Source organism: Raphanus sativus, chromosome 4 (genome assembly GCF_000801105.2).
Source record: "Raphanus sativus cultivar WK10039 chromosome 4, ASM80110v3, whole genome shotgun sequence".
Taxonomy (NCBI): Eukaryota; Viridiplantae; Streptophyta; class Magnoliopsida; order Brassicales; family Brassicaceae; genus Raphanus; species Raphanus sativus.
The window spans coordinates 4,836,307-4,861,810 of record NC_079514.1 but is presented as its reverse complement, the minus strand read 5'-3'; the positions used below and the strand labels follow the sequence as shown (position 1 = coordinate 4,861,810).

Genomic DNA, 25,504 nt, shown 5'->3' with positions numbered 1-25,504 from the left:
GCATTTTATGTTTATACAAACATAAAGATAGTCATGAATAAGTAATGGACATAATATCCAACTAACAAATTCAAACCCAAATATCCAATATATGACATTTGCTAATTTTTAATATTTAGCCAAACTCATTTGGACTTCCATTTCTCATTCAAAACCAACTCTGATTTTGACATACGAGTACACTACTTCATAGTGTCAAACATTCGGTTATTCCGACGAACGTCTTCGTCCCGAAACATACCGAAAAATGGTCTTAAACCATTTCGTCAAAAACGAGTTCCAACAGTACTTGCTGCATTCGGTTTGGAGACATCAAAACCGGACTAAAACAAGTTTGTCTCTTTTTTCTTCTTCTTATAACTCGAAGCCCCATCTAATCTCTTGTTAATTGTTTGACCATAGGTAGATAAGATATGAGTATGATCATATTGCTCAATAGTAATTAAAAAAACACAAATGTGTTTCAAAAAGAAGATCAAATGAAATTTATAAACTGAGCAAATTACGAATATATATATAGCTTATAAACTGAGCAAATGTAATGATATAATATATGTAGTCAGAATTTCATAATACATCATACATGAACGTATTTTTATTTTTTCTTTTGTTGACATGATTGAGGTCCACAGGTCATGTGTTAGTAAACCAACCATGTCATGTTATCAACTAATACTGAAACCAATTAACTACACAGATATTCAGTTCAACTGGATTTTCATATTACTTTTGAACCCAAGAATTAACCAAAACTAAACAACAACAAAAATTTGTATCTCACTATATTCAACTAAATATAACATTCAGTTTTTAGTTTTATATGGTTTTATATAATCATCGATTGGGGTTTTGACAAATTTAAGACAATATAATCATCCGATTTCATACACTAGATTTAAACACCGACTAAAGTTCGACACAACTTGAAGAATAACCAATCAGCTATACTAGAAACTAGACGCATGTGACTGATATTCTAATCTCATACTCCCTCTATTTTTAAAGATGTATGTTTTGGTGTTTTCACACATATTAAGAAAATACATTAACTATACATCATTTTTAGAAATTATCAAATTCTAATGCATTTTAACCAATAATTTTTCAATAAATTCAATCAATTTTGTTGAAATTTGCAATTTTTGTATAGGAAACATAAAAAATACATCTTTGTGAAACAATTTATTTTCTAAAACATCTATTTTTAAAAAACAGAGGGAGTAATATATATGGGTTGATAGTGACAAATTAATTTCCCTCTCTCTCTTTATCTCGCTGCCTCTTTTTCAACAAGTCACTAAAGATAACAAAAGGTAGACTTTCCAACGAACAAAAACTTAGGGCACCATGACAATGAATGTAAAGAATCTAGTTCTCGTTGATAAATGCTGTCCATATAAGCGGTTTGGACTCAGAAGTGAGAACGAAATAAATTGTAACAAAGGGTCTGAAAAGTCAATTGTCGTAGTTTGGAGTCGATGTAGGGCTATAGAAGGATAAGTTGTGACGTTAGAAATGAATGAATGGTGTCAAAGAGACAAAGAGTGGTATACATTTCTTTCTTCTTTCGTCTCCATCCACCTTTCAATATTTCCACTCTAAAAATGTTTTGTTTCTTCTCCTCAATTTAGATAATAACTCGAGGAATCTAATCTCCTATTAGGCATAATAATCCCTATGTACTGCACGCAAATTAGTATAAACTAGAAAGCAACATCGTAGATGAGAAGTTTAAAGTGTTTTGGTTTCTTTCGATTTTGTAACCACTATTAGATTTTATTTCCTAAGATTATTTACTGACTTTTATAGTACTATGTAAATAGCAACAAAAAATTGGATAAGAGAAAAACAAAGCTATATTGCCTATCATCTTTTGATAGTTGAATAAACTATGAATTTGGAGTGTGAATCAACCCCCAAAGTAAACTATGAATTTGGAAGCAAAGTACAAACTAGTCCTTTTATGTAAGAAAATTGTGTATCTAAATGAACCACCTATGTCCTCGATCTCTTATCTACGTAATCAATGACTATTTGCCTGAATAAACTTAAGTCCGGGTCCAAAGTAGTCTACTCAAGTATTACCTATCATGGTTATCTTTGAAATTTCCAAATTCAGTGAGAGTGTGAATTCTACACGTAATGAATGCTCTATGGGACATATAACCTATGATGATGTGATACCCGATTTTTTTTTTTGATTTTCCAAACATTTGATTGAACATGTATTTTTGTCCACACAAGTTTTGGTAGAGTTTCATATGTATATATATATTCCTAACAATTATGGTGTATATAAGTAACAACCGAAAAGATTCATCTGCAAATCTTACATCTCTTCCTTTTATTTTTCCTTCAGTTTCCATGGAGATAGAGCAGAGAAAGATCATGAAGAGAGAAGAAGATGAAAAAAAAAATCAACTCTCACTACAAAGAGGAACAAGAAACAGAGGAAGAGATGTCTGGGAGGAAGATTGAACCGTGGACGAAGCAGATAACGGTTAGAGGCGTATTAGTGAGTATAGTGATCGGAGTTGTATTCAGTGTGATAGCTCAGAAGCTAAATCTTACTACAGGGATTGTTCCACATCTCAACAGCTCTGCAGCTTTCCTGGCGTTTGTCTTCGTTCAGACATGGACTAAGATTCTCAAGAAATCAGGTTTTGTCGCAAAGCCATTCACAAAACAAGAGAACACAATGATTCAGACATCTGCTGTTGCTTGTTACAGCATTGCTGTCGGAGGTTAAGAACATAACCTTTTCTTTTAATAATTTCTTTTTTTCTTGGGAAACAAGCAAGTACATAAAGGAGGGATATGTAGAACATATGTGTTTCAAAAAAGAGAGTAATTCATATATATATATATATATATATATATATATATATATATATATATGTGTTAAAAATATAACCTTTATGGAAAACTTTTGAGCTTGGTTGTAAGAAAAAAAAACTTTTTTTGCCAAGGAGAGCAAAAAAACTTATGGGTTTGGTAATTATTGTGTGTGTTCTTAAAACTTTCCAGGTGGGTTTGCTTCATATCTCCTGGGCTTAAACCATAACACATATGAGTTATCTGGTGCGAACATGGACGGTAATTCTGCGAAGAGTGTGAAAGAACCAGGTCTTGGTTGGATGACTGCTTATGTATTTGCCGTTTGTTTCGTCGGTCTTTTCGTCTTAATTCCTCTCCGTAAGGTTATGATCATTGACCTTAAGCTAACATACCCGAGTGGTTTAGCTAGTGCTGTGCTCATCAATGGCTTCCACACACAAGGAGATGCACAGTCCAAGTAAATTTTCTTTTCTAAAGTTAGTTAACCTAGTTTGCAAGAAGTGATTGTTACTTAAGTTTTTTAATCTTTTTTTTTTTGAAACTTACGTTTTTTAATCTTTTAAATGAGTTTATTTGCAGGAAACAAGTGCGCGGCTTCATGAAGTACTTCTCAATTAGTTTCTTGTGGGGCTTTTTCCAGTGGTTTTCTCTGGCTTAGAAGGTTGTGGGTTTGCTCAGTTCCCAACCTTTGGCTTGAAAGCTTGGAAACAAACGTAAGCATCATCAGTTATATAGACAAAAAAATACATTTATCCGTTAATAATGTTTTGCTTTTTTTTTTAAATGGGCAATCCTTTGTATTATTGTATAGCACAAAAAATTATGACAAAGAAATAGCACGGAAAAATTCTCAAAATAAACATTAATTCAAAATAAAATGACTAAATTAATTCAAACTCTAAACCATTACACTGACCCATCTCCTAAATACTAAATATAAGCTGTAATCAATAAATTTTAATTCAAATAAAAATGTATTTTTAGTTTTTAATATATGCTATTTAGAAATTTTCTTAATAGTGTGCTAATCTTATATATAAAGCTTGGTTTTTCAAAGTTACTAATTAACACGATCGCGACACATGGCAATTATAATTTTAAGATTGTGACATGTGTTAAAATACATATAAGTAAATAAATTAATCTTATCTTTTTTAAAGATTAAAACGATAAGATACTGTAACACTGTAAAAAAATATTTTATAGTTGTTTTACTTTTTTCTTAAAACAAAATCCTAAACAAAAGAGATTTGTATCTTATTTTAAGTCATAACCAAAAGAGAACTGTAAAAACTTATTTGATAAACATTTTAATAGAGAATTTGATGATGAACATGATACTAAAAATTATTAATTTTCAAAAAGAAGTGTAAAATTAGTATTGATATAAATTGTAAAAAGAGTAATTTTAGAATTATTTATTAGTAACTAGAAATAATTATTTTATAGCAATTTATTTATTTCTAAAATTCTAAAGAGAAGATAATTTTATAAGGTTATATAACAGTAACTATTTATTTCTAAAATCCTAATAAAAATGTAAAAGAGTATTTAAGATTTTTTTTATTTTTTTTTATTGTAAATACTTTTTTTTATAAAATAGAACATTTCCCTTTTTCAAAAAATTCTAGCAAAATAAAAATTTAAAAACTTATTTAATAAAACATTAGATTAGTATATAAGAAAATGTATAATGTTATCATTTACTTGATTGACGTTATTTGACTTTCAATTTTTCTTATTTTTCATTCAATTTCTTATTTTGTGTTTGGTTTCAATTCAAAAATTTAGGTATAATATTTTTTCTAATCCAAGTAGAAAGTTGATAACAATTCATCTATGTACCATTATTATAAAATACAAATTTAACTTGAACTTATTTATGAAAATTATTTTTTAGTTATAAAATAAATCTCACAACATATGCAAATCAATTATAAAACTATAATAAAATGATTATTTTTTATGTTTTCTATTAAATTAAAACATCAAACAAAACCGTTGCAACGCAACGGGCTCATATCTAGTTTTGAAATAAACTTGTGTTTTAGTAATATTTATGGTATTTCTTTTTTAATTCATGAAATTGATTTTTTTCTTTTGTAGGTTCTTCTTTGATTTCAGCATGACATTTGTAGGAGCAGGAATGATATGTTCACATCTGGTTAACCTCTCTTTGCTATTAGGAGCTGTCCTCTCTTATGGCTTAATGTGGCCTCTTCTTGATAAACTCAAAGGCTCTTGGTTCCCCAATAATATCGATGAAAAGAACATGAAGAGCTTATACGGTTACCAAGTATTCCTATCCGTAGCTCTAATCCTCGGAGATGGTCTCTACACTTTCGTTAAGATCCTCTGTGTCACCATTATCAGTATCAACGCAAAACTGAAGAACAAACCTAATGATCTTAATGACGTGAGTGACAAGAAACACCAAAAATTTCTCAAAGAAGATGAGAATTTCCTCAGAGACAAGATACCTATGTGGATTGGAGTCGCCGGATACCTTACCTTCGCTGCGGTCTCAACCGTCGTGGTTCCTCTGATATTTCCTCAGCTCAAATGGTACTACGTTATTGTAGCATACATTTTCGCGCCATTTCTTGCTTTCTGTAACGCCTATGGAGCTGGACTTACTGACATCAACATGGCTTATAACTATGGGAAAATCGGTCTGTTTATTCTCGCGGCTGTGTCGGGTAGAGAGGACGGAGTTGTGGCCGGACTAGCCGGATGTGGACTGATCAAGTCCGTAGTTTCGGTTTCTTGCATTTTGATGCAAGATTTCAAGACGGCTCATTACACTATGGCATCACCTAAGGCTATGTTCGCTAGCCAAGTGATCGGAACAATCGTCGGATGCGCCGTTGCGCCGTTGAGTTTCTTCTTGTTTTACACAGCGTTCGACGTTGGAAACCCTAAAGGAGAGTTTAAGGCTCCCTACGCATTGATCTACAGAAACATGGCGATTCTTGGGGTGCAAGGCTTCTCTGCTCTGCCACTTCACTGCCTCCAGATGTGTTACGGTTTTTTCGGGTTTGCGGTTTTGGTCAACGTCGTCAGGGATGTTAGTCCGGCGAAGGTTGGGCGGTTCATGCCGCTTCCGACGGCGATGGCGGTTCCGTTTCTGGTCGGAGCTTATTTTGCTATTGACATGTGTGTTGGGACTTTGGTTGTGTTTGTTTGGGAGAAGATGAACAGGAAGAAAGCAGAGGTTATGGTTCCGGCGGTCGCCTCAGGGCTAATTTGCGGCGAAGGGCTTTGGACTTTACCGGCGGCGGTACTTGCACTAGCTGGAGTAAAGCCTCCAATATGTATGAAGTTCTTAGCTTCATGAAGTGAATCTCACTTATGCAATTATAAGAAGTAAAGGGTTATATGATCATCCTATTCTTAATATATTAAGAAGACGTGTGAACAAGAATCTATCCTTTTTTTTTTTGGGTAGGAACTAGGGTAAAATATACTAGCATGGAGTCGTGGTTTAATCAAAATAAGTTTTTTTTTGTCCTTTGTTCTTACGTCAACAGATCTTGCTCTGTTATTACCTGTGCATCTTATTTTGGGTTGTCTGAAACAGTTTTTGCCGTTGGCCCATAAATTTAACATTGGTGTCCATCTACTTTCGAAGTTTCATATCATGGTTCACTCATCACAAACGTGTTAGAGATAATTTGTTAAACTAGAATTTTCCAAGTTATGTAACACTTTCCAGTTGTTTCTTTGATTGGTTAATTATGAAAAGATGAAAAAGAAAAACTAGAGCACTTGTCAACAATTTTTTTGTGTGACTGATTATATATGAAGACGTTGACCTACGTAAGGTCACATGGATGAGATGGACCAATTATTAGTTTCCATCCACCTTTACCCATTACGTAACCATATTAACATGCAAATTATAATATTATATAATAATATATATGATTATTCATAGATCCAATATCGATTTTAATCTTACTTAAACCAACTATAATTTGATCTAATTTACTTAGATGTCTGGCATAATATTAGTAACAAATTCTTAATTCATAGATTATAGACAGGTTTTTGACAAAACATTATAACCACTTAATATTATATGATTGTTGAATTTTGACACCATAATTCAGACTAGAATAAATACAAAATATTTTAAAACTTTCCCAACACCTATTATCTTATGAAATCCTTTCTAAAACCAGTAGATTGCTTACTTATTAAGAACGATTTATATTTGGTCAGTGTATTGAAATATTAAAAATAATCAAATATTTATTAGTAAATTTATATTTTTCATATGAAATCCTTCCCCAAACCCGTAAATGTCTTACTTATTAAGGACGATTTATATTTTATACTAAAAGTTTGTGTACATAATATTAAAATTATCAAATATTTGTTAGTATTTTGACTTTCCAGTAGAAATAAATATTTGACTTCTACAAAAAAAATATCCTTTCTGTTTTTAATAAGTGTTACTTTAGCATTTTCATATATATTAAATAGTATTTGAAACGTATTAATTTTTTATTATTAATTACACATATTTAACTAATATATAGTACTTTGAGATAATAAAATTATTTATAAAATCAATAAAGTTTACAATAAATTTTAAATTGAAAGTAATTATTATTTTGAATTGAAATTATAAAGTGACAATTTTGTGTAAGAAGAGAAAATGCTAGAATGACACTATTATAAAATAGAAACAATATATATGGGAAATTAGGTAACCAAACAGAAACAACATGAAAGCAACAAGAGAGAGAATTAAGCAAACAAATAATGACTCATACCGATACAAGTACAACCCACCGGTTACCTGTCCCATCTTCTAATATCTCCTTAATTCTTTTTTATTTTAATTAAATTGTCACATTTTCCAAAAGCCTATATTAATCTCCTCTTCATATTCGAAGAAGACATACAGTTGTGTCTTCCTGAATTCTCTAATCTCTTGATCAAATGGGGAGCGAGGAAGTCGTGGTGGTTGGAGGGGAGAGAGCAGGAGCTGCGATCGTGTATGGAGCGGAGGAGTGTTACAAGAAGTCGGTGGAGCTTCTAGAGGAGCTAGGGTTTCCAAAAGGTGTGATGCCTTTGAAGAACCTCGTGGAGTGTGGAAGAGTTAGAGCCACGGGTTTCGTGTGGATGAAACAAAGCACTCCTTACGAACATTTCTTCGAAGCCACCAAGACTCGCGTTTCTTACGCTGTTGAGGTCACCGCATATGTCGACAAGGGTTGTATGAAGAAGATGACAGGTACCATTACTTTCAAATAATTATACATATACATGGATTCATAGGTTTATATAACTATGTATATATGTGTGTCATTGTGTGTGTATGTTGATTGTTAAATATAGGGGTGAAGAGTAAGCAGATGTTAATGTGGGTACCGATTGTGGAGATGACTTTGAAGGAGCCAAAGAGCGAGAAGATCTACTTCAAAACTCCGATGGGACTCGGCAAGGCTTATCATGTTACCTTATACATGGATGAGGAAGAGAAACGCAACTTTTACTTGGAGAATCCCAAAAAATAAAACATTTTATTATGATAAATAAATTATATTTCCGGTTGCTTTTGATATGTTTCTGTTTTCACTCTTATCAGGTTGCTTTCTATGCCATTACTAAAAAAATTATGTTGACAATTATGAAAAGAAGTAAAATTCGTTTTGTGATGCAATGGTTATAATTTGTAATTGAAATCGATAAAGAAAAATAATTTCAGTTTCTGTGAGTGGATTATTTTGGAACGAGCCTCACATAGTGGACGGTCGACGCAATGCTAGTAATACGCAAACCATATATACACTATATACGAAAATTATTCCATGTCCTAAAAGTCAAATCCTGATAGCACATGTACTAATGATTCGTTTTACAGAATTCTAGTATATTCTAAAGAAATTTTTGATTTTTGCATTATTAAACACGCGATGTCGCGATATGCTTTTTCTTCCAACCCTGGTGAAAAGTGAAGAACTCAACGTCCGTTATCAATGGGAAGACTGTGAGAGCCTTACGGATAGAACGAATGCATGCCTTCGAGTTATTGCGTCAACTTTTAAACGGAATCACATTAACTTACTAGTATATTGATATGTCTGTAGAGCTTCAATACTATTAAAACCAAAGCATAACTTTAAACCTAACTTGCTTCTAGGTAAATTTTCTTTTTTAAAACTATAGTTTATACTTATTTTGCATTTTCACCTAACATTTAATATTAACTAGATCTGGATCCGCACAACCGTGCGGGTGTTTGTTTTCAATTTTATATACATATATATTTATTTAGATCATTAGTGGTATACATTTTTAGTTTTAATAATATATTTATGTTTAACGATATAGTTTACATCTTATAATTAATTAATTTGTTAAAACCGTCTCCTTGTTATGTATTTATCTTATTGTATTTTTATTTATTTATTAAAAAATAATATATGCATTAAACAACATATTTCAAAATTATTTTGTATTAAATTTATGTTCAATTTTGAGCCGCCAAGCTTGAAAGACGAATCATCTTTTAGCAATATTTTCTACATTTATTCATTTTAGTATAATATTGTATATAGAAAAATATAAGATATTTTATTTTTTGTACATGCATTATTTAGTTTGCGAATGTTAATTCGGTTTGTCATCGTATTATATTTTTAGCATAAATAAATTTTATTTATGAAAATAAAATTTATAAATTTATCAACTTAATATAACTTTATCATATTTAGTTTAATATAATAATTATATTTTAACATGAATTATTATTATTATAAAATAGATAAAATAAATAGAATTTTAATTTTCATTTTATAAACAATAACTTAATATATTAATACATAATAATAGTTCATTGCTAATTACGAAATTATTAAAAATATTTACATAAATTGTTTTGAAAATTAAGATATTGTTCAAATATTTCATAAATCTAGTGGTCTGTTCTGCAGATTTAAAAAGTTTGGGGTTAATTCATGGGTTTCATCCGCAAACTCGAAAGTCTGTGGCCAAAAAGAAAGAACTAAAAAGCTAAAGGACACAGTCTTGCAAAATGAAGAAATATCTCCATTGATGAACACGAACAGAGCTTGTCCCGGAGGAGCGGAGGAGACGCGACGCCGTGACTTGATTCCGACGATGAGCACGGAAACGACGGTGGAGCTGAGCATGGAGAAGAGATGATCTGTCACGACCAGAGATCCCGTGGTGGAGAAAAGCGACGAAGGCGAGCTATTGTCGAGGTGTAACAGGACGGTGGCTTGAAGAGGCAGCTCGTTGGTCGCGACGAAGCAGAGGACTACGATTGGAGCTCTAGGCCATGAAGACGGAGGACGGGAGGAGACAGCAGGTTGGGTCACCACGTGTTCTGAGCACGGCCTGGATAACCAAAAAGCGCAGTGACCACCACATCGGGACGGAGAAGATACGACGGATTAAATCCCAAAGAACACAATGATAAGTTATTTTAGCGAAAGTCCATTTTTTTAAATATCACAAGTGAATAAAATTGTGACTTCTCTGATAACTTGATTTTTATCCGCGCTTCGAAAATGCGGTTTTTTTTCAGATAATGCGGGTTTTTCAGATAACTAACAATGTTTGATATGAATTAGCCAAAGTACAGGTTTTTTGGTTAACTACAATTGATATGAATTATTGTTTTGGTTTTGATGTATATTTTATGTACACTCTTATGTTATAACAACATCTTTGTATTTTATGTGAATTTCATAAGAGATATATTTGTTGAGCTGGTGAGACATAAGATTTGTTTTGTAGATTTGGTTAATTTAATTGTATGAATTTATAGGTTTTTAATAGTTTTAGAAATCTTTTTGAACCTGATCTAAACCTGCGGTCGAATTAATAAATTCAGTGATCCGTATATAATCCGACCTGGTTTAAGTTAAAACTCAATATGTAATTACCCGATAAAACTCATAAAAATAATCATTAACCAGTCATATGATACTGGTTGACCCAATAAAATATCATATAAATATTATGATATTTTAAAATTTATTAATTCAAACTTTTGCAGTACTTTTTAATAGTATTTTAAATTAAATTAACTATTTGATTTGTGATTCTTTAATAGTATGAATTTGTAGGTTTTAATAGTTTTAGCAATATTTTTGTCTCCAATCCAAACCCACTATCGAATTGATAAATTCGGTGATCCGTATATAATCCAATCTGGATTAAGTTAAAATTCAATATGTAATTACCCGATAAAACTCGGTAAAAAATAATCATTAACCTGTCATATGATACTGGTTGACCCAATAAAATATCATATAAATCTGATGATATTTTTAAAAATATTAATTCAAAATTTTGGCATACATTTTAGTAGTACTTAAAATTTAATAACTGTTTGACTTGTGATTCTTTAATTTTTGATAAAACTATTATCAAAAATGCATCTTCCATATTTTAAAAGCATTTAAAAGCGTGGTCTGGTGATAAGTTATGTGTTATTTGTTCAACGAAGTTACGTGTTATTTGTCCAACGGGAAGTGGTTCCATTAGCATCTGGTTCAAACACTTTTTCATGATTTTTTAATGAAGGGCATTTTTATAATTATATCTTCGTCTTCTTCTTTAAAGCAGTTAGGGTTTCTGCAAATATTTTTCGTGGCCGCCATGAAATTTCTTCAGTTTTTTTCAGTTCTTTTGCGTTTCTTTCCTTATTTATACTCTAAACTTGTGAATATGCATATACATATCAATTTTGAGGTTCAAAAAGACAAAAACAAAAATTCAAAACTCCTCGCACTTCTTTGATTTGGACCAAATCGGAGAAGCTATGGGATATAACGATTGTTGAAAGGATGTTGCAAAAGAGATGGATTGTGAGCCACCAGGAAAAACTATCATTCTGGTATTTGGATTTATCATTCACGTTTTGTTTTGTCATTAATCAGTCACGTTTTGATAAGAAGTCTTTTAATTTAAAACTATGTATAATACGGGCTGTATGAAAATCATATATTGAGTTTAAATGAGATCATTTTAGATACTCAGATTATGATATATTTAGATTAAATTAGGGTAGGATCTTATTATATAAAGCTTGGTTCTTCAAAGTTAATAATTAACATGATTGCGACATGTGTCAATAAATATTTAAGATTATGACATGTGTCAAAAATATGATACAATCTTTTGTTTAGAATTTAAAAGAAATTTAAAAAAAGAAAATTTTCATTACAAAAATAGTATTTTAAGGTTCTTTTTATAATTTTATAAAAGGAAAATTACAATTCTCTAGAGGATTTTAGAAAGGAAAATTACTATTACATAATATTTTACAATTATATATTGTTAAAATATTTGATTGTAATTTTTCTTTTCATTCTGAACAAAAAATTGTGAAGTGCTATTTGAAAATACTTCTTTTATTTTTACAAAAAAATATATTTTTTAAAGATACTAAGGAAAGAGAATTATAAATATAAATATCAAAATTTAAAAAAAAGAAAATATTAAACAATAACGAATTATAAAATCCTACAAGCACAATAAATCTTATTATATAAAGTTTGGTTCTTCAAAATTACTAATTTTTATATTCAAGATTGTGACATGTGTCATAAAATAATCACAAAAATATGTTTAAAAAATATAATTATAAATATTATTTATTGTAATTCTCTAATTTTAAATCCTAAACAAAAGATAATTGCAAAATATTATTTGATAGTAATTTCCTTTTAATATTGTGACATCTGTTAAAATATATAATAATTAAAAACAATTTAGAATTTTTTTAATCTTAAAAAAATATAATTGCAAAATACTATTTGATAGTAATTTTCCTTTTAATATTGTGATATATGTTAAAATATATAATAATTAAAAATATATATACTAATATATAAGATAATAAAAACGACTTTTATAAAACAGTAATTGTAAAATTTAGTTAATAGTATAAAATAATAATTTGAAAATAGTTTCGTAGAAATTTTTGTAGAAATTTTCCTTTTTAATATATCATAAGGAATATTACTTTTCTTTACTAAAATCCTAAGGAATATATAATTGTAAAACATTATATTGAGTTTGGTTCTTCAAAGTTGCTAATTAATATGATTAAATATATATAGTGAGAATTATAAAATTGATAAAAAATATGATAAAAATATATATTGATAACAATTTGTTTTCCTGAAATTCTAAAGAGAAGATAACTATAATAGAGTATATGACCGATTTTCCTTTTCTAAAATTTTAAACAAAAATGTAAAAGAGTATTTAATATTATTTTTTATTTTTAATTGTAAATAAAAAGGAGATCTAAAAAATAGAATGTTTTCCTTTTTAAAATATCCTAGCAAAATAAACTTTTAAAAACTTATTTAGTAAATCATTAAGTTATAAGTACATAAGAATATGTATAATATTGTCATTGGCTAGATTGATGTATTTGACTTACATTTCATTTTACTTTTCATTTAATTTTTTATTTTGAGTTGTGTTTGAGTTAAAACGTTTAAGTATAATATATTATTTAATCTTAAGTACAAAGTTTATAACATTCATCTATGCACTATGATTATAAAATATAAATATTAACTTGAATTTATATGTGAAAATTGGGTTTTAATTATAAAATAAATATCACACAGTGTATGCAAAAAAAATCATAAAACTATAATAATAGTTATTATTTTATGTTTTCGTATTAAACTAAAACATCAGATAACAACCGTTGCAACGCAACAGGCTCATATCTTGTCATAAATAATAGTTAGTCAAATGAAAGGATCCAAACAACTTGCATAAGTCGACTTTTCAAGACTGTTTTCCTTTTAATAGTATAAATTAATCATCCTAGAATATAGTCTAATTATGATAATATTTAAATAACAAATATACAATGCTACATTAAATGCGCTCATATATTTCCCTTAGACTATATACAATCATACGGTAAGATTATTTACGATATATTATTGTAATTAAAGTATATAGTATAGATGACATATAATATATTTCTATTCAATATCGTGTGTTGTTAACAAGAAACGAAAAGTAAAATTCATACGAGTTTGCTTATATTACATTTGTAAACAGAAAGCAGAAATAATGTTTAATCTATTTATTTGCGATAACATCTACTTTAGTCATTTCATTTATAAAATGATATTATTTATAGGAACAAATAGTAGTGTTTCTAGATATTAATTATTTAACCAATTTTTTTTTTAACTAAGTTGTTAATATATCTTTATTTTACCGCCAACAACTTAAATTTATATATTCAAAATAGTAACAAATAGAGTTTTTGAAATATTTCTTATACCTTGAGACATCGTTAAACTTATTTTTCAAACAATATAAATAACAAAAACAAACTAATATTGTAATATAAATAAATTCTGGTTTTCTCTAATATTATTTTCTTCATTTTAATAATAAAATATTCATTAAAGTACAAAAATTACAAATTTAATAGTTTTCAAATTTATGTACAATTTAAAAATATATAAATTTTTAATTTTTGAAATATTATCAGTTTTCTCTGATAAATCCGATTTTTAATTAAATAATTTTTCATTAAATTGAACCGGATTAATATATAGATTATCGGATTGACCGATTCAACAGCGGGTCAGAGTTAAATATGAAAATACTAAATGATTTAGTTTTTGATATAAATATGTATATTAAAATTCAAAAAGTAGTACTTAATTTCAACTAATATTTTTACCCAAAATTCAAATTCGCTGTTAAGAAGGCTAGTTGAAACTTGAAGTAGCATAATCATAGTAGCATAATCATATTGTTAGGTGGGTCCAAGACATAGTATTGGTAAATTTGACCCAGTTCCAGTGCATCATCGCCTAATATTCACATGCACATGCAAATATGCCATTTATAGAAGACAAATATATCGAATTAAAAAAAACATAAGAGTGAGTTATAAACCTTTAGGGATTAGCAGTGCCGGGCCCGTGGGCAAAGCAGAGGAAGCAGCTGCTTCAAGCCGTGTAATATATAAGTTATTTTCGGCAACAAAAATACTAAAGTCTTCAGTAGCCTAGCGGTTTCTGTGCTCCATATCACGTTAACCAACCTGGGATCGAGGATCCATCTCACCATATTATCTTTTTATTTTCCTTCAATTTTTTTTCTCCTAAAAAGTGGCCTATTTTTTTTCTTTTGCTTCTAGTCTATAAATTCCTAGGACCAGGCTCTTGGGGATTAGCAAACCTATTAAGGGATAAAGACCCTAAACCCCTACAGCCAACAACTTAACTTTTTTTTGTCAACGCCAACAACTTAACTATATATCATAATTTCATGTTCAACAACAATAACAAAAATCATTCACACACAGATAAAAAAGCAAGGAAAAACTTCTCTTTTTGGAAGTGTAACTATGAAAAAGAATAAAATCAAACAAAAAATAAATATCATAAAACTAAACAAAAGTAAAAACACATATATCAAATTAACAAAATTTCTACTTTGGTTAAAATATAAACATTTTTCAATTATTTTTATATTGATATTAAAAACAGTTTTTACAAGAAGATAATTATTATTTTCAAAGTGATTTTTCGCAACGGAGATCTCACGCTGAAAATTTGAGGGGCTAATGTCATTGTTACCTTTAATTAATTTTATATATTTTTATTATATAACTAGAAACGAATTTTACATTAATAATATTCGACTCTTTTTTTTAAAAAAATAATCTTTATATATTGTGTTGTTATTTTGAAATAATATTTTATTATAAAATTCAAAAGAATAAATTCTTAAACAATTTATAATTAAATATTAATAAAACCTATAAATAATATGATGTTTGATTTAATCTTTTCACAAAAAATAAATAATAAATTATCATATTGGTTTATTATTGAATATAACATAATTTAATAAATATTCATAAGAGAATTATGTCCACATTCATAAGAAAATTATGCCTGCATATGCGGACAATTCACCTAGTATCTAAAAACATCTTCAGTACAATATCTAAGAATGATTTTTTTACAGAATAAAATAAGCATTAAATATTATATGATTTATTTCCAAACTTGATAATTATTTTCAAAGAAAAAAGAAAGGAAAAAATTTCTCTTTTGGAAGTGTAACTATGAAAAAGAATAAAATCAAACAAAAAATAAATATCATACAACTAAACAAAAGCAGAAATTTTGTTAATTTGAAAAATATGTTTTTACTTTTTTTTTTCAATCAATGACAAAAAAAAAAGAGAAAAACCAAACAAAAGTAAAAAACATATATATCAAATTAACAAAATTCCTACTTTGATTAAAATATCAACATTTTTTGTCAATTATTTTTATATTGATAATAAAAACAGTTTTTACAAGAAGAGAATTAAAGTACATCTTTAAGATAACCATTTTTACAATATAAGAAGAGTTGGAGTTTCTAGCTGATCAGATCTGCTATGTGATTATCCAATCTTCGTATATGCTTAAAGTTGTACTGGTTCCTTCCGTTTAATTTTTTGTTATTGTTCACGTGCATTTGGATTATCTTTAAGTGTGTTTGGATTAAAATAGAGGAGTTCTGAGAATGCTCTTGCATTATTATACTTATAAAAGATAGAAGAATATCCACAGGAATATCAAGTTTCAAAAAAGCGATGAAATTATTGTATTTTGCCATTTATTATTATTATTTTTTATATAGCTATATTTTCGAACTTTTTACATTTAAAGAAATCATCCTCACATGGAACAAATCCCGCGAGTTCCAATCCTGAATTTTGCTCATTTACAACTGCCTTGTAGTTTTTGTTTCCGCTGCTGCCGCCATCATTGGCCGTGAACACAATTTGGTACGACATAAACTTATCGCCATCAATATATGCAATGAGAAATACGCCCTTAACAACCGAGACGAACTTCAATATATGTTTGGTGTGTCTGAAATTCTCAGAGATTGCAAATTCAGTGAGCTTTATGATGTGAGGGTCCTTAACGTCCTTGATGGGAGTCCACTTAGAATCCTTAACATCCATGATAGGATTCCAGTTACTTTCGACACTTGTCAACGCAAACGCGTGAAAAAAGAAGAGGACCAAGAACAAGAGAAGAAGAAAGATTGTCTTATTCATTTTATTGTTTGGTTAATCTTTGCTTTATTAACTAAAACTATGGTAAAGCAAGCTGGAGAGATTTTCAGGGTTCTTATAATAGAGGTTTTGAGATAGCGATTTCTTCAACTTGCTAAGCTAGTTATTATTTGACAAAAAAACAGAAAATAAGGAAAGTGATCGTTTGACCAGAAGACAGATTATTATCTGATCCACAGAAAAGGAGACAAACTATTATATGACCTACAACAAAAGAATGCAGATTGTCATTTGACCCACGAAAAAGAAAGTGGGTTATTGTGTGACCCACAAAACAAAAGTAAGGTAAGTTTTATTTGATTAAAAAAAGTGAAACAGATTATTGTTTGACCCAAAAAAGGAGTCAAATTATTATTTGACCAAAAAAGTGAAACAGATTATTGTTTGACCCACAAAAAAAGAATCAAATTATCATTTGACCAAAAAAAGGAAACAGAGTATTGTTTGACCCACAAAAAAGAATCAAATTATCATTTAACCAAAATAAAAATGAGATAAACTATTATTTGACCCACAAAAAAGATAAATTATAATTTAACCCACGAAAAAGAGCGAGAAAATATTATTAAGTTATTATTTGACCGAAAAAGAAATATATTATTATTTTTGAAGTGGTTTTTCAGATTCCAAAAATAGATTTTAAAATAAAAGGATAATTCATGTATATACTATGTTGTTGTCTGAAAAATATCTAGTAATAAAAATTTAAAAATTAAGAAACACATATAACTAAATATTAATGAAGTAAAATCTTAATTTTATATAATTGAACTATATAGAGTTTGATTCTTTAAAATTGCTAATTAACATGATCGTGATATGTGTCAATAAAATTTAAAACTATGACATGTGTCAAAATATAATACAAAACTCTTTTGTTTAAGATTTAAAAATATTTAGAAAGAGAAAAATATTAGTACAAAAAAATGTTTACAAATTTTAAGGATTTTAGAAAAGAATAATAATTATTACATAAACTTTTAAAATTATATTTTTAGCGCTTTAAAAAATCTTATTATATAAAATTTGGTTTTTGAGAACTGCAAATTAATATGATTGTGACATGCGTAAATAAATAATTTAAAATTCTGACATAAGTCAAAAATAGTATACAAATCTCTTTTTCTTAAGTTTTCAAAGAGATTTAGAAAAAAAAAATTATTACAAAAAATATAATTTTATGGTTCTTTTAGGATTTTAGAAAAGTGAGATAACTTTTTTTTTTATATTTTTGAAACACAAAATAAGAAGAATTTGTTTTACTTTTCTAAAATCCTATAAAAGAATCGTAAAAAAATATAAATATATTTTAAATAACTATTTATTAATTTTGTAGAATATTGTCCGCATTCATAAGAAAATTATGCATGCATATGCGGACAAACCACCTAGTATCTAAGGAGGGTGTATTGAATCTCAAATTTGAAGTGATTTGATTTTTAATGAGTTTTGAGATGATTGCAGGAGAATAAGAGAATTTGGTGTGACTTTTGTTAAAACACTCTAAAATCTCATCTAAAACAGTGGGATTTGGATTTTTATTTTTATAACTAGGAAACTCCCTCAAACACTCTAGAAACATTTAAAGTACTCTAAAATCTCCAACTTAAATTTTGTTCAATAACAGTGGATTTCAGAGTGTTTTATAAAATGTCAAGTTCAATAACACTGGATTTTAAAGTGTTTTTTTAGAATCCACGTTTGAATAACAGTGGATTTGTCATTTTAATACAAATCACTTAAAACTCTTAGTTGAATATACCCCCCTAAAAACATCTTCAGTAAAATATCTAAGAATATTTTTTTTACAGAATAAATAAGCATTAAATATTATGATTTATTCCCAAACTTAATAATTCTTTTCAAAGATAAAAAGCAAGGAAAACTTTTCTTTTTGGAAGTGTAACTATGAAAAAAGAATAAAATCAAAAAAAAAATAAACATCATACAACTAAACAAAATTAAAAACATATATATCAAATTAAAAAAAATTCTACTTTGGTTAAAATATCAACATTTTTTGTCAATTATTTTTATATTGATATTAAAACAGTTTTTACAAGAAGAGAATTAAAGTACATCTTTAAGATAACCATCTATACTATTATTTGCGAAGTAAATTTTCGCAACGGAGCTCTCACGTTAAAAGTTAGAGCGGTTAATATCGATATTACTCTTAATGATTATATAAATTTACTTGCATATAATTTAAAAATTAATGAGTCATCTTTAGAAGAAAAAAAACGTGCTACCATCTCTTGATAAAATTACATATATATTATCTTACAGTATATATACTATGTAGTTATCTTTCTAACTAATATTTTAATTGTGAATGAAAATATAAATACTAAACCTACCGTATGTATATACAAATAGAGAATGCATGTTAGGTTAATTTTCAATCATGAGCAAGCTTCCTTGGTATAAGATAAGAGTTTTTACATTAGTGGAAAATATGTCGTATCTTCAACCAACTGCTTTGGTTTTTATCAATAGATTAAATCAGAAAATCTTTTATGTTAATAGTTTGATTATGTATTTTGTCCGCAAATGCGAATTTAATCTTCTTATAAATACTTATAAAATAATAAATAATTATATAAAATTTAAAGTAAACTAACAACATAATTTTATTAACAATATACAGTATATCCCTTCGGAAAAACAATATATTATCCCTTATATATATCACTATTCACTATATTATACAATAATGCCAATAGATAGAAATAACTTAGCTTTTTTATCATATAAATATAACTTGGTTTTTCTTAGTAAATATAAACACGTGTATATAACTATATATATATATATATATATAACATTGTTCTTATTATTTCAGCATGTGTATAAACGTTATTGTTATTTTTTATTTATAAATTATTATTATGCTTTTCTGTAGATTATGTTTACTCTTTAGCAACAAATTTCATATTAACAATTTTATATTTATTTTTATATTAGATAATTAATTATAAATTAATACAAGAGAAATATTGTAAAATAGCAATAAAAAGTTTTCTTTTGTCACAAATATAGATTCTAAGAATCAAAATGATAAAAATATTTCATTAAAGAGATAAATACACACTTATATCCCTTAGGTTAACTACCTTAGCGTTTAGATTTAACATGTGGGGATTCGGGATTGAAGTTTAAAATTTTATAAAATAAAATAAATAGAAAAAATTTGAAAATGAAAATTTTTTAAAATAGTTTCAAAATGTATTTTTGAATTTCAAAAAAAAAGTTCGAATTTGAAAACATATAATCTGAAACTACATTTTTATTTATTTATTTATTTATTCGTATTTGTATATCTAGGATATAAAAAGGTTTTTACCTATTAAATGGAATATTTTTGTCATTTTCCTCCGTATGGTCTCTTTTTGTGACAAAAACTTGAAAATAATTTATTTAGGAGAATTTTCCTTAATAAAATAAAAAGTAGCCAAAACTAAAAAAACTATTTGAAACAAATACGATTAATTTCGTAACAAAACTCTCACGTTAAAAGTTAGAGTGGTTAAATGCAATGCTAACCTTAACGAATAATTAATATTTTTATATGAATTAATTATAATGAAAACATTCAAGAAGATTTCTTTTTTTGACAAAACAATTCATGTCTATTGTATTAATATCCAAACTAATATTATTATTTAGTAAATATTAGGAAGATGATTATGCCTGCATGGCGGGCTAAACACCTAGTTTTTTACAATATAAGAAGAGTTGGAGTTTCTAGCTGATCAGATCTGCTATGTGATTATCCAATCTTCGGATATGCTTAAAGTTTTTTTTTGTATATGCTTAAAAAAGTTTTTATTGTATCAGCATTATGTCGTTATAATTTATTTAATATTAAAATAATAGTTTCAATAAGTTTTAAAAGATAGAAATATCTATAATATCTACACAATATCTTTTTAATTTATCTAAATATTTTATTTAATTTTGAAAAAAAAGAACAAGTGAAAGTCATCGATCTCCTCTTCTTCTTTTTGATATTTTGTTCTCCATTTTTCAAAAACTTTCTTTCTCTTTTCTTTTTCTAGCTTCATCTTTATTCTCCTTCTCATTCGGAAGTTTGTTAATGTTTCACCCATCCCTTCAAGTGTAATTCGATTTCGTAAAAGGTGATTTGGTTTTTCTTCTTCGTAATATCTACACAATATCTTTTTAATTTATCTAAATATTAACTTATGTTTATGTTCTCCATTAGAGACCTTATAAAGGATTTGGTTTTGTTTATTTTCTAGAGGACTTTAGTGAAATCCTCTCCTACTTTAGGCTAGTCACTGAAGTAACTTGTATTTGCTAGTGTTGTGCTGTCTGAGTTTTAAGAGTGATGTGCGATGTGCTAATCGACATGTTAGTACGTCACGAGACAGAGACAGAATGCTGAACCAGAATGGTGATTAAGGAAGATGCAAGTGGCTGATCATATATTAGGAGAGCTACAAGAAGTAACTTGTGACGCTGATCATATATTACGTGTGTGCTTAGATTCTAAAACCTAGTCAAGCATGGATGACTGGTTTAAGAACTTAATAGAACATGACGTATTACAGAGGCAAAGACGTTACGGCAAGGAATATGATTCTAGAAAGTAAGAGAAACCTTGCAGAGACAGTGAGATAAAGTCTTTTGGTTGGTTGTTTTGGCTCGTGTCGTGTTCAGTGAATATATAAAAAGAATCGTAGATTCAGTTCCGAAGACATCCCGAATTTCCACTTTAGTCCTCCGTTCTTCAATGATGATAACCCATAACGAGATAATGTGTCAGGGGTTGTACTCTCTGTTCTTGAACCAGTGAAGTGATGATAACTTATGTTTCAGGTTTCAAACTATTCTGAAATATTAGTTTTTAATAACAAATCCGTTTTCTTTAGCTTTTAAAAAACTCTGCACGAGAAATTAAAAAAACACATATTGATATATGTGTGTTATTTGAATTTATCTTAAACCTATAGAATTATAATATTATCATTATGTGTAATTTCAAATGTATATTATAATTACTGAAATTCTAATCTGGTTAAATGTCTTTTCACATTTAATAAAGTGTACTTTTCAAAAAATTAAAAAGAAAATATAATTTTCAAATTTGAAACTATTATTAGAGTATTTTTCAAATTATCCCTAAAAAAAACTTAAATTGTTTTTTTTATTTTTAAAAAATACTTTTTAACATGACAGTTTCTGATTGATCAGACAACTTGCGCTTTAGTATATAGAGGATAATATAAAAGATACCACACAAATACTGTGAATAATTTTCAGTTTTGTAAATCGGCTTTCATATATGTGGAAAAATAACAAACTTAGAGAGAGTAATTGATATCGTAAGTCTGTTTTAGAAGCATATTAGGTAAATTTGTAGAAAATTGCAATATTATAATAGAAATCCAATTTTTAACAATTTAATCCAGTATATATATCTAATAATAATAGGAATTTCAAACAATGTTGAAAAGTTGTGTGTTTTTATAGGAATTTTTTTTTTGTTAAAAGTTGTGTTTTTCATTATATATTAAGATGTGTCTTTTCATTATTTGTTTTAAAAGTTGTGTATTAGTTAGTATTTAAATTGAAAAGATGTATTTATTTAAATGAAAAGTTGTGATTATTCATATATGTATTATTTCAAAATAACTACCTTTATAATGATAATATGTGACTATTTAAATTAAAAAGTTACGACAATTCATATAATTATCATTTCAAAATAACCACCTTTAAACTAAAAAGATATGACTATTCATATATAAGGAAAGTTGCATCGCTTAATTTTTTTATACAAATATTTATGTATTTTCGTTTTTATTATGTTTATATATATTTATTAATAGCAATCCCAAACAATGTTGAAAATTTGTATGCTTTTATAAGAATTGTATTTTTTTTTTGTTAAAAGTTGTGTATTTTTATTATATATTAAGATGTACCCATTCATTATTTTGTTTTAAGAGTTGTGTATTAATTAGTATTTAAATTGAAAAGATGTAATTATTTAAATGAAAGTTGGACTATTCTTATATGTATCATTTCAAAATAACTACTTTTAAATTAAACAGATGTGACTATTTATATTGAAAAGATGTGACTATTTAAATTGAAAAGTTGCGACTATTCATATAATTATATCTAAAAAAGCAATCCCAAACAATGTTGAAAAATTGTGTGTGTTTATAGGAATTTTATTTTTTGTTAAAAGTTGTGTCTTTTATTATATATAATTAAGATGTGTTTTTTTATTATTTGTTTTAAGAGTTGTATATTAATTATCATTTAAATTGAAAAGATGTAATTATTTAAATGAAAAGTTGTTATTATTCATAAATGTATCATCTCAAAATAACTATCTTTAAATTGAAAAGATGTGACTATTTAAATTGAAAAGTTACGATTATTCATATAATTATCATTTCAAAATAACCACCTTTAAATTAAAAAGATGTGACTATTCACATATATGCAAAGTTGCATCTCTTAATTTTATACAAATATTTATGTATTCTCGTTTTTATTGTGCTTATATCTATTTATTAATAGCTATTCCGAACAATGTTGAAAAGTTGTATGTTTTTATAGGAATTTTATTTTTTGTTAAGAGTTGTGTCTTTTTATTATATATTAAGATGTGTCTTTTCATTATTTATTTCAAGAGTTGTGTATTAATTAGTATTTAAATTGAAAAGATGTAATTCTCTAAATGAAAAGTTGTGACTATTCATATATGTATCATTTCAAAATAACAACCTTTAAATTAAAAATATGTGACTATTTAAATTGAAAATATGTGACTATTTAAATTGAAAAGTTTCGAATATTCATATAATTATCATTTCAAAATAACCACCTTTAAATTAAAAAGATGTGACTGTTCATATATATTGAAATTTGCATCTCTTAATTTTTTATACAGATATTTATGTATTTTCGTTTTTATTATGCTTAGATCTATTTATTAATAATTCTTAAATATTTTCAATTTTTTATATCTAAAAATCAGTGTATTAATATGAAAATTTGAATCTCTTAAATTTTATACATGAAAGTTGCTTTTCATAAATGTTTTACATGAAAAAAAACCCAAACAATGTTGAAAGGTTTTGGCATTTTGTAGAAATTTTATTTCTTGTTAAAAGTTTTGCCTTTTCATTATATATTAAGATGTGTCTTTTTATTATTTGTTTCAAGAGTTGTGTATTAGTTAGTGTTTAAATTTTATACAAATATGTATGTCTTTATCTTTGCATATTACACATCTAATAATTTTGTAATACTAACTAAATAAATTAGGTTATGAGGCGTTCGTACTTCTTCTTTGACGACATAATAAACGATATATTTTAATTAAAAAAGATTTTAATGTTTAAAACGAGAGTTAATTTATTATAAAGTGATATCATTTAAAGTTTTAGAGTAACCTACCTAAATTAATAAAAATGTATGATTTTATTGGTATTGATGTATTTGTATTTTACTTGTAAATTAAAACTATAAAATATGCATTTATAATATCATCTATAAATAAATATAAATACATATGTTCTATGTTTGACATGAAAATATATTTAAAAATAAAAATTATTTTTTTATATAAAATAAAAATTATAAATTGATGGATTTATTTATAAAAAAATGAGTTACCACGCGATATCGTGTGAGTTCCTTACTTGGTGTATATAATAGAGAAACTAAAATAACATATATCAAGACATAAGAGAGTTATGAAATATTGCTATTTTCTCTATGTTACCTATGTTTTGAATATTTTTTGAAATTAATTATGTATATTCTAAACCAAATTACTATTTCAATATATTTTTTTCATTTTTAATATTGAATCAAAGCTATAGTTACCTAAACTGAAATTAAACCATCTTACAAATGATAAAAAGGTTCATGAATATGATTCGTTGAGAATATATCATCACCAAGGTAAGTAATCAACAACACTAGTACATGAGAATCAACTCTACAGATTGCCAATCCCGACTCCCATCCATAATTTTTTGGTCATTTCAGAAAAATGTTTAAGAATGTATTATGCATTTATCTAAATGCCATTTAACAAGTTCAAACAATTAAAGAAACTAATTTGTAGCAATATTATTGAATGATAACTCGTTTGATGAGAATAACTAGCTGACGTGAGACAAAAAAAAATTGGCAATCAAATTGTGTTTCTAGCTACAATTTGCATGATATGTGACTATAACTTCCTATGAACTACACTTTTATGTATTTGTGTTATAGAAAATATCACAAATTTTGGAACTCGTATGTAAATAGTTTCTTGAGTAGGTTGAAACTGAAGTAGTATATGGACTTATGGAGTAGTAGTCTTATATGAAAACTGTCTACACTTGAATGTAAAAATGTTTTTTATGAATAAAATTTAACATTCAAAGAAAAAAAATATCACAAATGATATATATATTATGTGTAAAAGTAAAACCTGCACATATGTAATTTGGTTTTGTTTTGGATTTCATGAAAATAGAAAACTGACCTGAACCCAACTAA

At 27.1% G+C, this 25,504-nt stretch overlaps 2 protein-coding genes across 2 annotated transcripts; both read left to right on the top strand.

The window, feature by feature from the left end:
- Window positions 1–2,349: 2,349 nt before the first annotated feature.
- Window positions 2,350–6,349, top strand: LOC108852183 (metal-nicotianamine transporter YSL1). Its single transcript, XM_057007889.1, is given in 6 exon segments — window positions 2,350–2,432; window positions 2,434–2,744; window positions 3,028–3,295; window positions 3,418–3,479; window positions 3,482–3,551; window positions 4,945–6,349. Coding segments are annotated over 6 exon segments (2,010 nt in total). The 5' UTR covers window positions 2,350–2,364; the 3' UTR covers window positions 6,176–6,349.
- A 1,394-nt stretch (window positions 6,350–7,743) lies between these two features.
- On the top strand, window positions 7,744–8,561 carry LOC130510479 (uncharacterized). The gene is made up of 2 exons (XM_057006823.1): window positions 7,744–8,083; window positions 8,188–8,561. The coding sequence occupies exons 1-2, from the start codon at window positions 7,789–7,791 to the stop codon at window positions 8,364–8,366; spliced, it is 474 nt and encodes a 157-aa protein (XP_056862803.1). The 5' UTR covers window positions 7,744–7,788; the 3' UTR covers window positions 8,367–8,561.
- The last annotated feature ends 16,943 nt before the right edge of the window (window positions 8,562–25,504 follow it).

Coding starts and splice junctions, on each gene's coding strand:
- LOC130510479 (XM_057006823.1), top strand. CDS start 7,789: ATGGGGAGCGAGGAAGTCGTGGTGGTTGGAGGGGAGAGAGCAGGAGCT. Junction 8,084..8,187: donor TTGTATGAAGAAGATGACAG/GTACCATTACTT, acceptor TGTTAAATATAG/GGGTGAAGAGTAAGCAGATG.